This window comes from Nicotiana tomentosiformis, chromosome 4 (assembly GCF_000390325.3).
Source record: "Nicotiana tomentosiformis chromosome 4, ASM39032v3, whole genome shotgun sequence".
NCBI lineage: Eukaryota > Viridiplantae > Streptophyta > Magnoliopsida > Solanales > Solanaceae > Nicotiana > Nicotiana tomentosiformis.
Window position 1 is genome coordinate 92711804 of NC_090815.1, and position 14575 is coordinate 92726378.

General features: G+C 39.8%; 1 protein-coding gene across 2 annotated transcripts; it reads right to left on the bottom strand.

The window, feature by feature from the left end:
* Nucleotides 1-233: 233 nt before the first annotated feature.
* LOC104098931 (WAT1-related protein At1g43650) lies at nucleotides 234-2679 on the bottom strand. Of its 2 annotated transcripts, none has more exons than XM_009605787.4 (7): nucleotides 2287-2679; nucleotides 2116-2178; nucleotides 1787-1903; nucleotides 1463-1697; nucleotides 952-1110; nucleotides 716-867; nucleotides 234-521 (listed from the first exon to the last, which is right to left on the bottom strand). In XM_009605787.4, exons 1-7 carry the CDS (start codon nucleotides 2493-2495, stop codon nucleotides 401-403), a joined length of 1056 nt encoding a protein of 351 aa, XP_009604082.1. In that variant the 5' UTR covers nucleotides 2496-2679; the 3' UTR covers nucleotides 234-400. The 2 variants fall into 2 exon arrangements, with proteins under 2 accessions (XP_009604082.1, XP_033512710.1); XM_033656819.2 differs by having other exon boundaries at nucleotides 987-1110; nucleotides 2287-2585.
* Between the last annotated feature and the right edge of the window lie 11896 nt (nucleotides 2680-14575).

Consider the following 14575-nt stretch of genomic DNA (forward strand, 5'->3'; position numbering starts at 1 on the left):
TTATGTATATTTTTCTTTTTCTCTTTTCTTTGTTTACACTTTGTTCTAATTTCATACGATTCATTTTCTTTAGTTTCTTCCATAAAATTATGCATATATATATGTTTAGTGGAATAGTAGTAAATATAAGTGATTATCTCGTTTTAATCTATTATATTATTCACCAATAATAAATTTCTAACAATGTATGTATTAGACTATTAGTAATATATTTTAAAATCAAAACGCAATCCTCCCAAAACAAAAAACCTTGCTACCAAAACTACATCCAACCACTCACATTAAACCAAACAAACCACTCATAGAAACGGAGAGAAAAGAATACAAAAGAAAACTTCAATATCTGTAATCATCTTAATGTAACCATTTTCCACCCATTCCTTGCTGCTGGTTTAACGCATTATATGCTGTTAATTTCCTCTTTGCATTGATCACTTGTCTTTTTATTACATTCTGCTTCCTTTTGTTTACCCCACAAAACACCATAAAGTCCCATCACTAGCAATATTGCTCCACATACACTGTCAATTTTTTCAGAGGGGCAAACCATTAGGTAATCCACTTGAAAAAGTAGTGCTACTTATAGGAGGTAAATTTAAAAAATCTTAGGCTGTCTTTTTCCCAGAAATGTGAATTAAGTGTAATTTTTTACTTTTAAAGAGAAAATATAATGTTTTCTTTTTTTAGAGTGAAAAGGAAAATAAGAAGTATGAACCTTCCCAAATGAGGAGTTTCTTTCCAAAAGATAGATGAAAAGACGGCTGTTACTATTAAAGATAATGGAGTAAACATAGCTGTAAAAACTGGTCCTTTTATCTCTATCACCCAAGCTCTTAGCCAATATGAGAGCCCAGCGACCAACACACCCTGTCAATTTTCAAGAGAATTAATTATAACTCAGTTAGAAAACTTAAAATAAAAATCAAAATTGAGAGATGGAAATATTCTTACACAGTAAGCCACAGAGAGAAGATTAAAATTGAAACCTAATTTCCATGCTGCTATGTCCCTCTTTACTGAAATAGCCCAAATTGCTGATTGAATGCAGCTAAAGAGGCATTGAAGAGTTGTAAGCCTTATTTTTGCTGGATATTGTTTCATAATTGGACCCTGTTTGAACAAATTGAAGCATACTTTTACTCCATCTCCTATACATGCATGCGACAATCGTTAAAGAATAAGAAGTTGCAATATGACACTTTTTACAATGAGCCTTTAGCATATGGGCCACACATATATTACTAGTGTTTGCCCCCTTTATTTTTTTCTTTCTTTCTATGTGACGGTTAACATACTTAATTTAAAATTTATACACTAATAGTGTAAAAAATATTCACACAATCAGATAATAGGTAAGTTAAATTGAAGACAAATTTCTATAATAAATATTAATTAGTAACTTAGTAATGTTGAATCATGATAACTAACTCGGTTAAATAGTCTGGAAAATTGTAGGGTACACCTGCAAAATAAGCCACAATGACCACATTGTGTTGGCTAAGAGCATGATGAGAGAACCTTTAATCCATTCCCCTTTGGAGGTGCCATTTGAAGTTAGGTAATGAACTTGTTTATGGCTTTCTGGATAGAGAGGAGGTCCATTGACAAAAGCATATATTAAAGCCCCAGCAACACACACAACTGAACCAATAATCTTAGCTATTCCATGGCTTTGCTTATAACAGATGCTCTCCATCCTTTAAAATCATCAATAAACAAGGTAATTAATTACTAATATTTGACACCTTCACATAAATTTTCTCTTAAATATTATTTAGAGAAGTACCTAAAGCATATGGCTAAGATGAAAGTGATAACAGGGATCATGTTAGTGCCTGCAGCTGCAAATGTTGCTGATATATAACTTATTGACACATAGCATAGATCCAGGCTCAAAGTAATCCTGAAAATCAACAGAACTTGTCACACCAAGGAGTAGTATAGGCAGCAAACGACCCAACAAAAAGTCAATTGCTTTCTGATTGAACTATGTATCCATATAAAACAATATTTAAAATGTATAGATATAATAAGATTACACTCGTTCTGAACCCATTGACTAAGTTACGTAGATTCGCCTCATGTACAACATGCAAGAAGGAAAGGAATCCGTACCCAAGTAAGGATATAAAGAATATCTTCACTAGTAAGCTGAATGAAAGGGAAGTTGTCTTGTTACTGTGAGTCAAAGAACATAACTACATATTAGCGTAAAATTCAAGTATATATATAAATATACATAAGATGAAAATTTGAAGTGAGTATATATAGCTAAGTAGGCAAGACCTTTCGAGGAAAATCGCGAATGGAGCCAAGGCTAGAGTTGCAAATGCTTGTCGATAAACCACAAACACGTAAGGATTCATGCCATTGGAGATGGAAGCTTTAGAGAACAAAGCCATGCCTGCATATAATATCTGTATGAAGATCATTGCCAAGTAGGGTTGATATCTCTTCAAAGCCATTGCTTTTTGCCTAATTTCCAGCTTGTTCATACCTCTTGTTAATACTATATTTATAGTATAAGTTTAAGTACTATGAACAGTGGTGTAAAAACAAAAGACAATATCAGAGATCAATAAAAAATTATCTACAGGTTATCCATCATAAAAAGTAAGATTTGCAATATCCAAAATAAGTTACTGCTGCGTATATAACAGGTAATCTAGCTAACTTGATAGTGTAAAAGAACCTTTCTTTTCAAAACCTATTTATATATTTTCAACACCAAAGATCGTACTAGCTATTAAATATCCTTTTTATTTGTCCCCCAATCAGGGCTTCCTTTAATGTACAAGGAACTGAGGAAGTGTGTGGTTCACATATATAGATTCGTTTTCATGGTTGGACATTTTCCATAAACATTTTTATGACTAAAGTTTCTAACTTTGTTGTGTATAGTACTGCAGAGAACCTTTAATTTCTGTCTTTGCAGAAGAACGTAAGACATAAAATTACTCAATCTCTTAGAAAAGCTAAGTTAATTGTACGTTTGGTTCAAAAATGTACTCAAGCTTCACTTATTTCTCACTAATTTCTATCATAACTTGGTATTATTCCCTTTATCATATATGCAATAAGGATTAGAAATATGTGTTATAAACTTATAATATTGCTGCACAAATATTGCGAGATGAAAGGTATTTTGATAATTGATGGAAATGCTTATAATCTTCTTTCGGGGAAGCACCCACATGAATAATCAAAATAAAAGAAGGGGAAGAAGGGAAAAAAATGATATCATAATCTTACGTGAAAAACCCTTCTAATTTAGGTTTAAAAATTTTGGGTAGAAAAGCACAAAAGAATATCACTATAGTAAGGAGAAATTTTATATTTAGAATACCAAATATAACAAAAAGTCTGGAGACTATTTCTAACACTCAAAAGGAAAAGACCCATTTTTGAAATATATTTATTGTAAAATCGCTCAAAATCTATATGTTTTCTTTGTGATTCGAGGAACCAAGTGAGGGAGGTAGGTCCTCTATTTATAAGGGGATAAGAAACTACTCTAATGTTTGATTCCATCACATGACAAAAAATTTCCTCCATTCATTTAGTACTACTTTAATTCCAAAAGTTTCCTTCTTCAAGCCCAGCATTTAATGAAGGTATCTCAAATTTTCATAGATGGAGCTCAGGCTAATAAGTTTCAGACAAAATTCGAACTTGTCTCTTAGTACCATTTTGGTTATCAACCCATCCGAATGAAATGCAGGAATATAATATCTCTTAGACAATAAAAGAAGTTTTGCGCTGTGTATTTTGTATGTCTAGGCGACTGCCGTTCCCATTCCTTATCCTCGGATTTAGAGAATTTTCACTCATGTGAAAATCTACTTGACCTGTATGGTTTGATTCCCTCTACATTTTCATGAATTTAGTAGTATCTCATGTCGATGAGTGTTTTTCTTGTATGAAACATAGAAATTTTTGGTCAAGTATAATGCACAATGTTGTTCTAATGGACAACATAATGCATTAATTGCAATATAAGTTCTTGAAGAAAACGTTTGAGCGATATCATCATAGAAGCAATATGCTGCAATTAATTAATTGTTGAGAGTGTAGGGTACAACTGTGTGGAAATAAAGAAACTAATTTTTTTACCATTGACCCTCTAGAGTTAAGTAAAAAACTAGAATGTGAGAGAAACATAGAAGAAATTTTACTATCTAATGGTCAAGTATCACGTGCGAAATTTTCAAGATCATTACCACGTGACACCTTGCTGAATTTTGTAGGGTTCCTATATCTTCCTATTTATGCTTAGTTTTTCTAATGTATACTTATAATTAATCAAATATATAGCCTCACAAGATATAGTTCTAAGTAAGTTGTATACGGTCGAAATAGGTTTCGACCTTCATACGATTGATCAGGATCGAAATATAATGGACCGAAAAATAACTTCGTAATATCGAGATGGTCCCGAAGATGACACAAACAAGCTTCGGATTCCAGGTATAGGTCAAACACCGAGTTCGAAGTCATCATCGAGCTCGGGTCTGGATCGAACTACGATGAGACGACTTCGAGCTCAAAGGGCGGAGGTCAACCGGGGCCGAGTCCAAATCATCACCTAATCCAGAATCCGTATCGAGCTCTAGAAGCGCTATCGACTAGCACCGAGGCCGATCGAGTTCGAGCCCACAGACAAAAACCGTTGCAAACACACTAAGGGAGAAAATTTTGGCGGGAATACGGGAAAAGCTGATTTATCATAGAGTTTTCACTATGAATTTTTAATTATATTTAAAGTAGGATAATTCACTATAAAGAGGATGGCTACATTTCTGTACAGAGTCATTCAAGCACCATATTCTTCTATATTCAAGAACTATTCTTGAAGGCTTTGTTAACTAATTCATTTTGCTTAGTTTAAACTATCATCTTCTTCCCAATCTTATTTATTTTGCATTCTCTGTAATCCATATTTGATATTTTTATTCATCCTTACGATTTGTATCAAGCTATATCATGTATCCTTAGAACTATGTACAAATTTAACTATATTCGTTTTTCGGGTAAATAGTTTGGCGCCCACCGTGGGGCAAAGGATAACAGTAGCTATTTGATACGAATCTGCAAAAATACACCGTTGTGTTTTGCACTTGTTCCCGATTTTGGATTAGCAACGACTAACTACCAATCAAATGGCCTCACCTATCGACAACGAAGCTAGTCTTCAAGGTGAGAACAACAACTTGACACCCAGTACCGAAAGACCACTAGTCAACGCTGTTGAAGCTCGAATCGAAGTGCCGATAGATATCAATTTGCATGTGGCCATTGAGGCAAACCTGCATTCTGAACCTGAAAATAACATTCATGGTGGCTTTCGATCTACAGCTCGAGATACCCATAAAGTCGAGGAAAATGGCATCAGCTTGCGTATGATTTTCGAAATGTTGCAAGCCCAACAAGCAGCAATAGCTCAGTTGCAAAGCCAAACCCAACTACCGAGCAGGCCGAAGCCCAGTCCACCTCGAGAAATTGCCCACAGAACGGAACCAGCCATAATAAAGTCAAATAAGCAAGAATCGGGGACTACTCCCGAAATTACTAAAATACTTGAGGAGCTTACAAAGCGAGTCAAAGCCAACGATAGAAAAGTAGAAACATATAACTCTATGGTCGATCAAATCCCGGGAGCTCCACCAATGATAAAAGGGTTAGATTCCAAAAAATTCGTGCAAAAGCCTTTTCCCTCGAGCGCAGCCCCAAGACCAATCCCCAAAAAATTTCGTATGCCCAAAATTCCCAAATATAACGGAACGACCGACCCCAACGAACACGTCACCTCTTACACGTGTACCATCAAGGGCAATGATTTAGAAGACGATGAAATCGAATCTGTGTTGTTAAAAAAATTCGGAGAGACGCTATCAAAAGGAGCAATGATTTGGTATTACAACCTACCACTAAATTCCATCGACTCGTTCGCTATGTTAGCAGATTCTTTTGTGAAAGCGCACGCCGGTGCCATAAAAGTCGCAACAAGGAAATCAAACCTTTTAAAGGTAAGACAAAAGAACAACGAGATGCTGAGGGAGTTCGTATCTCGTTTTCAAATGGAACGAATCGATCTGCCACCGGTCACAGATGATTGGGACGTTTAGGTTTTCACTCAAGATTTGAACGAACGAAGTTCGATGGCTTCACAACGGCTGAAACATAACTTGATCGAATATCCAGCTATTACTTGGGCCGATGTGCACAATCGGTACCAATCTAAAATAAGGGTCTAAGACGACTAGTTGAGTTCTGGGTCCGGTTTTAAAGGGGATGTTGATCGAGAATCAAGGTCAAGCAAGGATCGATACTGGCCATACAACGGAGATCGTCGGGGTAATGAACTTCCACGTAATCTTGTACTAGGAGAAAAGAGGAATGCTCGAAGCCAAGGATCTCGGGGACTGATGAACGAAAATGGGTTCGATAGGCATACCGGTCTTAAGGAAGCGCCACAACTATCAGACTATAACTTCAGCATCGACGCATCCGCCATCGTATCGGCTATCGAACGCATCAAGGACACTAAATGGACTCGACCCATGCAGACCGATCCTGCCCAGAGGAACCCCAATCAAATGTGCAAACATCATGGCACCCATGGGCACAGAACGGAAGATTGCAGGCAACTAAGAGAGGAGGTAGCTCAGTTATTCAATAAAGGGCACCTTCGAGAATTTCTAAGCGACAGAGCCAAAAACCATTTCAAAAATAGGGATTTCGGTAAACAACGCGAACAGGAAGAACCACAACACGTCATCCATATGATCATTGGTGGCATCGATACTCCTCAGGGAACGGTACTCAAACATACTAAGACATCGATTATGAGAGAAAAACGATCTCGAACTTGGGATTACGCACCCATAGGAACCCTGTCCTTTAATGATGAAGATGCAGAAGGGATTATGCAACCTTACAATGATGCATTGGTGATATCTGTACTCATGAATAAAACTAAGGTTAAGCATGTGCTAATTAATCCAGGTAGCTCGGCCAACATTATTAGATCGAAGGTTGTAGAACAACTCGGTCTACAGGACCAGATCGTACCCACAACCCTGGTTCTAAACGGATTCAATATGGCATGTGAAACTACCAAAGGTGAAATAATTCTGCCAATAAACGTGGCCGAGACTATCCAGGAAACGAAGTTCCACATAATAGAAGGTGATATGAGGTACAACGCCCTTTTCGGAAGGTCGTGGATCCACAAAATGAAAGTTGTGCCTTTGACCTTCCATTAGGTTCTTAAATTCCCAACATCGGAGGGAATTAAAATGGTACACGGGGAACAACCGGCCACAAGGAAAATGTTTTTCGTCGAAGTAATAATTCTGATATCCTCGCCTTCATCGACAAAGGGTTCGGGCTCAAAAGGGGAACGAGATGCCAAATAACAGTCACAGACATCGGTTTTAACCCAACCAGAAAATCAGAAGATCGATGAAGATGATGATCAAAGGATCCCTCGATCCTTCGTGGTTCCTGATGATTCCGACGCTACCCAATCAACGATTGAGGAATTGGAGCAAGTCATACTAGTTGAGCACTGGCCCGAACGAAAGGTATACCTGGGAATGGGGTTAACTCCCGAACTCAGGAAAAAGGCTTATTCAATTTCTTATTGATAACGCATAGTGTTTTGCTTGGTCCCATTTAGATATAATAGGGATCCCATCGAATATAACAACGCATCGTCTAAGCTTGAATCCTAGGTTTAGATCGGTGAAGCAAAAGAGAAGACCACAATCCGAGGTAAAACACACATTCATAAAGGACGAGGTAACCAAACTTCTCAAAATAGGATCTATTCGGGAAGTGAAATATCCTGAATGGTTAGCCAATGTAGTTGTAGTGCCTAAAAAGGGAACAAACTTAGAATGTGTGTAGATTATAAGGATTTGAACAAAGCATGTCCCAAAGATTCCTTTTCACTGCCCAACATCTATCGCATGATCGATGCCACGGCCGACCACAAGATCCTTACTTTCCTCGATGCCTATTCCGGGTATAATCAAATCCAAATGAATCCGGAAGACCAGGAAAAGACTTCATTTGTCACCAAGTATGGAACATATTGTTATAATGTGATGCCCTTCGGGCTGAAAAATGCAGGAGCTACTTACCAACGACTAGTAAATAAAATATTCGAGGAACTAATAGATAAATCAATGGAAGTTTATATTGATGATATGCTAGTTAAGTCCCTGCGCGCAAAGGACCATTTGACCCATTTGCAGGAAACATTCGAGATTTTAAGGAAATACAACATGAAGCTCAACCCTGAGAAATGAGCTTCCGGGGTCGATTCGGGCAAGTTCCTCGGCTTCATGGTGTCAAATCGGGGGATCGAGATTAATCCCGATAAAATTAAGGCCACCGAAGACATTACCATCATGGACATCGTGAAAGTCGTACAGAGGCTAACGGGATGGATTGCAGCCTTAGGCCGATTCATTTCAAGATCGTCAGATCGGAGTCACAAATTTTTCTCTCTACTTAAAAAGAAGAACGATTTCGCTTGGACCCCGGAATGCCAACAAGCATTAGAGGAATTAAAACGATATCTATCGAGCCCACCACTGCTTCATACTCCAAAAACAGACAAAAAACTTTGCTTGTACTTGGCAGTATCGAAAATCGCGGTAAGCGGTGTCCTAGTTCGAGAAGAGCAAGGTGCGCAATTTTCCGTTTATTATGTAAGTCGAACCTTAGGAGAAGCAGAAACTAGATATCCGCACCTAGAAAAATTGGCACTTGCACTGATAAGCGCCTCTAGAAAGTTTAGGCCGTACTTTCAATGTCATCCCATATGTGTATTAACCTCTTACCCGCTTCATAATATTTTGCACAAGCCCGAACTATCAGGCCGATTGGCCAAATGGGCCGTCGAACTCAGTGGGTACGATATCGAATATCAACCCTGTACGGCCATCAAGTCTCAAATTTTAGCGGACTTCGTGGCTGATTTCACGCTGACCCTCATACCCGAAGTCGAAAAAGAACTCTTATTGAAATCGGGTACGTCATCAGGGGTATGGACCCTTTTTACCAATGTGGCATTGAACGTGAATGAGTACAGGCTAGGCATCATTTTAAAGCCACCCACGGGTAACACTATTAGGCAATCTATTAAAAATACTAGGTTGACTAACAACGAGGTCAAGTATGAGGCCATGATTGCAAGTCTCGAGCTAGCTAACAGCTTGGGAGCAGAAGTCATTGAAGCCAAGTGTGACTTTTTGCTGGTGGTAAATCAAGTAAACAAAACCTTCGAAGTTCGAGAAGATAGAATGCAAAGGTATTTGGACAAACTGCAGGTCACTCTGCACCATTTCAAAGAATGGACTTTACAACATATTCCACGAGAGAAAAATAGTGAGGCTGATGCACTTGCAAATTTGGGATCATGTTGAGGAAGGCGAGATAAGCTCAGGGACTGTCGTTTAACTCTAGAGATCCGTGATCAAAGAAGGCCATGCCAAGATAAATTCTACGAGGTTAACCTGGAATTTTAGGAATAAGTATAGTGAATACTTAAAAAATGGAAAGCTCCCATCGGACCCTAAATATTCGAGGGTCCTACGAACCAAAGCTGCTCGATTCACATTAACTGCAGATGGAATGCTATACCGAAGGACATTCGATGGACCATTGGCAGTATACTTAGGTCCAAGAGACACCGATTATATACTACGTGAGGTGCACGAGGGCACTTGTGGAAATAACTCTGGTGCCGATTCATTAGTCCAAAAAATAATCAGGGCAGGGTATTATTGGGTCGATATGGGAAAAGATGCAAAGGAGTTTGTTCGAAAATGTGACAAATGCCAAAGATTTGCACCGATGATCCATCAGCCCGGAGAGCAACTTCACTCAGTCCTATCCCCATGGCCATTCATGAAATGGGGAATGGATATCGCCGGCCCTCTGCCATCGGCCCCAGGTAAAGCTAAATGCATTTTATTTATGACTGACTATTTCTCTAAATGGGTTAAAGCACAGGCGTTCGTGAAAGTAAGAGAGAAAGAAATTATAGACTTTATCTGGGATCATATTGTATGTCGATTCGGGATACCCACCGAAATAGTGTGTGACAATGGGAAACAGTTCGTCGGTAGCAAAGTGACAAAATTCTTCGAAGAACATAAAATAAAAAGGATATTATCGACACCGTACCACCCCAGTGGGAACGGACAGGCCGAATCAACGGACAAAACTATCATTCAAAACCTAAAAAAGAGGTTGAACGACGCTAAGGGAAAATGGAGAGAAAATCCTACCCGAAGTCCTTTGGGCATATCGAACAACATCAAAATCCAGTACGGGGGCAACCCCGTTCTCCTTAGTATATGGCTTCGAAGCCTTGATTCCAGTCGAAGTCGGGGAACCCAGTGCCAGGTTTCGATATACAACAAAAGAGTCAAATAACGAGGCTATGAACGCTAGCCTCGAATTATCAGATGAGAAACGAGAAGCTGCTCCGTCCAATTGGCCGCCCAAAATCAGCGAATCGAAAGATACTATAATCGAAGAACCAAGCTTCGCCATTTTAAACCTGGGGACTTAGTGCTAAGGAAATTCACCCTCAGCACCCGAAAATCCAAACGAAGGAAAACTAGGACCGAATTGGGAAGGACCGTATCAAGTTCTCAAAAACGTCGGAAAAGGATCATACATGCTCGGTATTATAAATGGCAAACAACTATCAAGCAATTAGAATGTGTCGCACCTAAAACGATACTACTGCTAAGGTACGACCCTCCCATATTCATTTACATTTCGAAACTAACCACTGCAGGAGTCCGATCAGGAGCTAGGATGGATCCTTCAATACTAAGCCCTAGGACTGGAAGCACGAGTTGCACTCTTTTTCCTTAGATCGGTTGTATCCCAAATGGGTTTTCGGCAATATTTTTAATGAGGCAACCAATGATCGTGCTATACTTAGAGACAATTCGACAGTATCCGAGTTCGAAACATTCACTCGACCATTACGCCTACGGGCTACATTACTTCGAGTTCGAAACATTCACTCGACCATTACGCCTACGGGCTACATTACTTCGAGTTCGAAATATTCACTCGACCATTACACCTACGGGCTACATTACTTCGAGTTCGAAACATTCACTCGACCATTACGCCTACGGGCTACATTACTTCGAGTTCTAAACATTTACTCGACCATTACGCCTACGGGCTACATTACTTTGATTTCGAAACATTCACTCGACCATTACGCCTACAGGCTACATTACTTCGAGTTTGAAATATTCACTCGACTACTAAGTCTACGAGTTATTTTTATTCCGAATTCGAGCAAGAACTCACTCGACCATTATGCCTACAGGCTATATTACTTCGAGTTCGAAACATTCACTCGACCATTACGCCTACGGGCTATATTACTTCGAGTTCGAAACATTCACTTGACTACTAAGCCTACGGGCTACATTACTTCGAGTTCTAAACATTCACTCGACCATTACGCCTACAGGCTACATTACTTCAAGTTCGAAACATTCACTCGACCATTACGTCTACGGGCTACATTACTTCGAGTTTGAAACATTCACTCGACTACTAAGCCTACAGGCTATTTTTATTCCGAGTTCGAGCAAGCACTCACTCAACCATTATGCTTACGAGCTACATTACTTTGAGTTTGAAACATTCACTCGACCATTACACCTACGGGCTACATTACTTCGAGTTCGAAATATTCACTCGACCATTACACCTACGGGCTACATTACTTCGAGTTCGAAACATTCACTCGACCATTACGCCTACGGGCTACATTACTTCGAGTTCGAAATATTCACTCGACCATTACACCTACGGGCTACATTACTTCGAGTTCGAAACATTCACTCGACTATTACGCCTACGGGCTACATTACTTCGAGTTTGAAACATTCACCCGACCATTATGCCTACGGGCTACATTACTTCGAGTTTGAAACATTCACTCGACCATTACGGCCACGGGCTACATTACTTCGAGTTCGAAATATTCACTCGAATACTAAGCCCATGGGCTACATTACTTTGAGTTCTAAACATTTACTCGACCATTATGCCTATGGGCTACATTACTTTGATTTCGAAACATTCACTCGACCATTACGCCTACAGGCTACATTACTTCGAGTTTGAAATATTCACTCGACTACTAAGTCTACGAGTTATTTTTATTCCGAATTCGAGCAAGAACTCACTCGACCATTATGCCTACAGGCTATATTACTTCGAGTTCGAAACATTCACTCGACCATTACGCCTACGGGCTATATTACTTCGAGTTCGAAACATTCACTTGACTACTAAGCCTACGGGCTACATTACTTCGAGTTCTAAACATTCACTCGACCATTACGCCTACAGGCTACATTACTTCAAGTTCGAAACATTCACTCGACCATTACGTCTACGGGCTACATTACTTCGAGTTTGAAACATTCACTCGACTACTAAGCCTACAGGCTATTTTTATTCCGAGTTCGAGCAAGCACTCACTCGACCATTATGCTTACGAGCTACATTACTTTGAGTTCGAAACATTCACTCGACCATTACACCTACGGGCTACATTACTTCGAGTTCGAAACATTCACTCGACCATTACGCCTACGGGCTACATTACTTCGAGTTCGAAACATTCACCCGACCATTATGCCTACGGGCTACATTACTTCGAGTTTGAAACATTCACTCGACCATTACGTCCACGGGTTACATTACTTCGAGTTCGAAATATTTACTAGACTATTAAAGCTACGAGCTATTTTTATTCCGAGTTCGAGCAAGCACTCACTCGACCATTACGCCTACGGGCTACATTACTTCGAGTTCAAAATATTCACTCGACTACTAAGCCTACGGGCTATTTTTATTCCGAGTTCGAGCAAGCACTCACTCAATCATTACGCCTACGTGCTACATTACTTCGATTTCGAAACATTCACTCGACTACTAAGCCTACATGCTATTTTTATTCCGAGTTCGAGCAAGCACTCACTCGATCATTATGCCTACGGGCTACATTACTTCGAGTTCGAAACATTCACTCGACTATTAAGCTTACGGGATATTTTTTTCGAGTTCGAGCAAGCACTCACTCAACCATTACGCCTACAAGCTATTTTTATTCCGAATTCAAGCAAGCAAGCACTCGACTATTACGCCTACGGGCCATATTACTTCGAGTTCAAATCACTCACTCGACTAATAAGCCTAAAGGATATATCATACTTCAACTTCAAACAAATCACTCAAGCCTATGGGCCACCTCATCTCAAGCTTGAATAAGCGCTCACTCAGTTATAAAGGATACGAAGTCCAAATTCGATAAATTCGATCAAATTACCTAAATCCTTATGAAAACATTCATAAGGCATGAATAAAATCTTCACAAAGCAGAAGCAAAAAATATTTTTATATACAAGATTGTTTACATGATTGATTACAACATAAAAGCTAAGGGCTAAGCTTCTTGGTTATCCCTAGGAGATGTCTCCTCTCCACTAGGCTCCCCCTCCCCGTTGTCGGACTCACTCTTATTCCCATCATCATCATTATCATCATCATCGTCATCGAAAACCAAGGCTTCAGCATCAGCTTCGAGTTCTTTGGCCCATTTTATCTCTTCAGCAAGGTCGAAATCTCGAGCATAGATCTCCTCGAGGGTCTCCCTCCGAGATCGGTTCTTAACAAGTTTGGTAACCCAATGTGCTCGAGTATCGGCGGTCTCGGCTGCCTCTATTGCTTGAACTTGGGCAGCTTCAGCATCGGCCCGATAGACGTCCACAAGTGTGTCCGCATCAGCCTTTGCCTTTTCAGCATCAGATTTGGCATTGGCGAGTTCGGAGGCCAACCGAGCCTCGAGCTCCTTTATTCTTCTTTCTTGAGCCGAGCCTTTCTCCTTCATATTGTGAAGTTGGTTTTCGGCCGCTGATAATTGAGTTCAAGCGGCTTCTTTCTCTGCAGCGAAGCGGTCCATACCATCTTTCCACTTCAAGGACTCCGCTTTTATCACATCGACTTCTCCACGAAGTTTCATGATCATCTCAATTTTCTACTGCAGCTGTGAGACCGAAATATTAGCCATCATTCCAGTATCGAGTCCATAGGCTTTTAAAAGTATCATTACCTGCTCGGACAGATCGGTCTGATCTTGGTGAGCCTTGGCCAACTCGACACGGAGGTCTTTTATTTCCTCTACCCTTTTCCCTAAGAGGAGTTTAAGGGAGTTCCTCTCCACGATAACCCGTTGAATATCATCCTCATATCGACATAGCTCGTCTCGGGACCGAGAAAATGCTTCTCGATGAACTCCCGCGGCCTGCAAAGAAAGAAGAAACGAAGTTAGAAAAGAAAAGCAAATATTAAAGTAATACCAACGAAATAATTTAAGGCTTACCTGATTCAAAGCCTGCTGCACCCCGTTAAAAAGGTCCGATGTATTGCTACTACCAGCAACGTCCTCGACACCGGCAAACAGGTCATGAAAAGGATCCTCTCCGCCATGAGGCCTATCTAGTTCGAGGGC

Bases quoted from the DNA above. Each gene is read 5' to 3' on its own strand.
- LOC104098931 (XM_009605787.4), bottom strand. From the start codon at position 2,495: ATGAACAAGCTGGAAATTAGGCAAAAAGCAATGGCTTTGAAGAGATAT. The intron at 2,179-2,286 runs GTCTTGCCTACT...TTTGACTCACAG, and splicing joins TTCGCGATTTTCCTCGAAAG to TAACAAGACAACTTCCCTTT. The intron at 1,904-2,115 runs GTACGGATTCCT...GTTGATTTTCAG, and splicing joins TTCTTTATATCCTTACTTGG to GATTACTTTGAGCCTGGATC.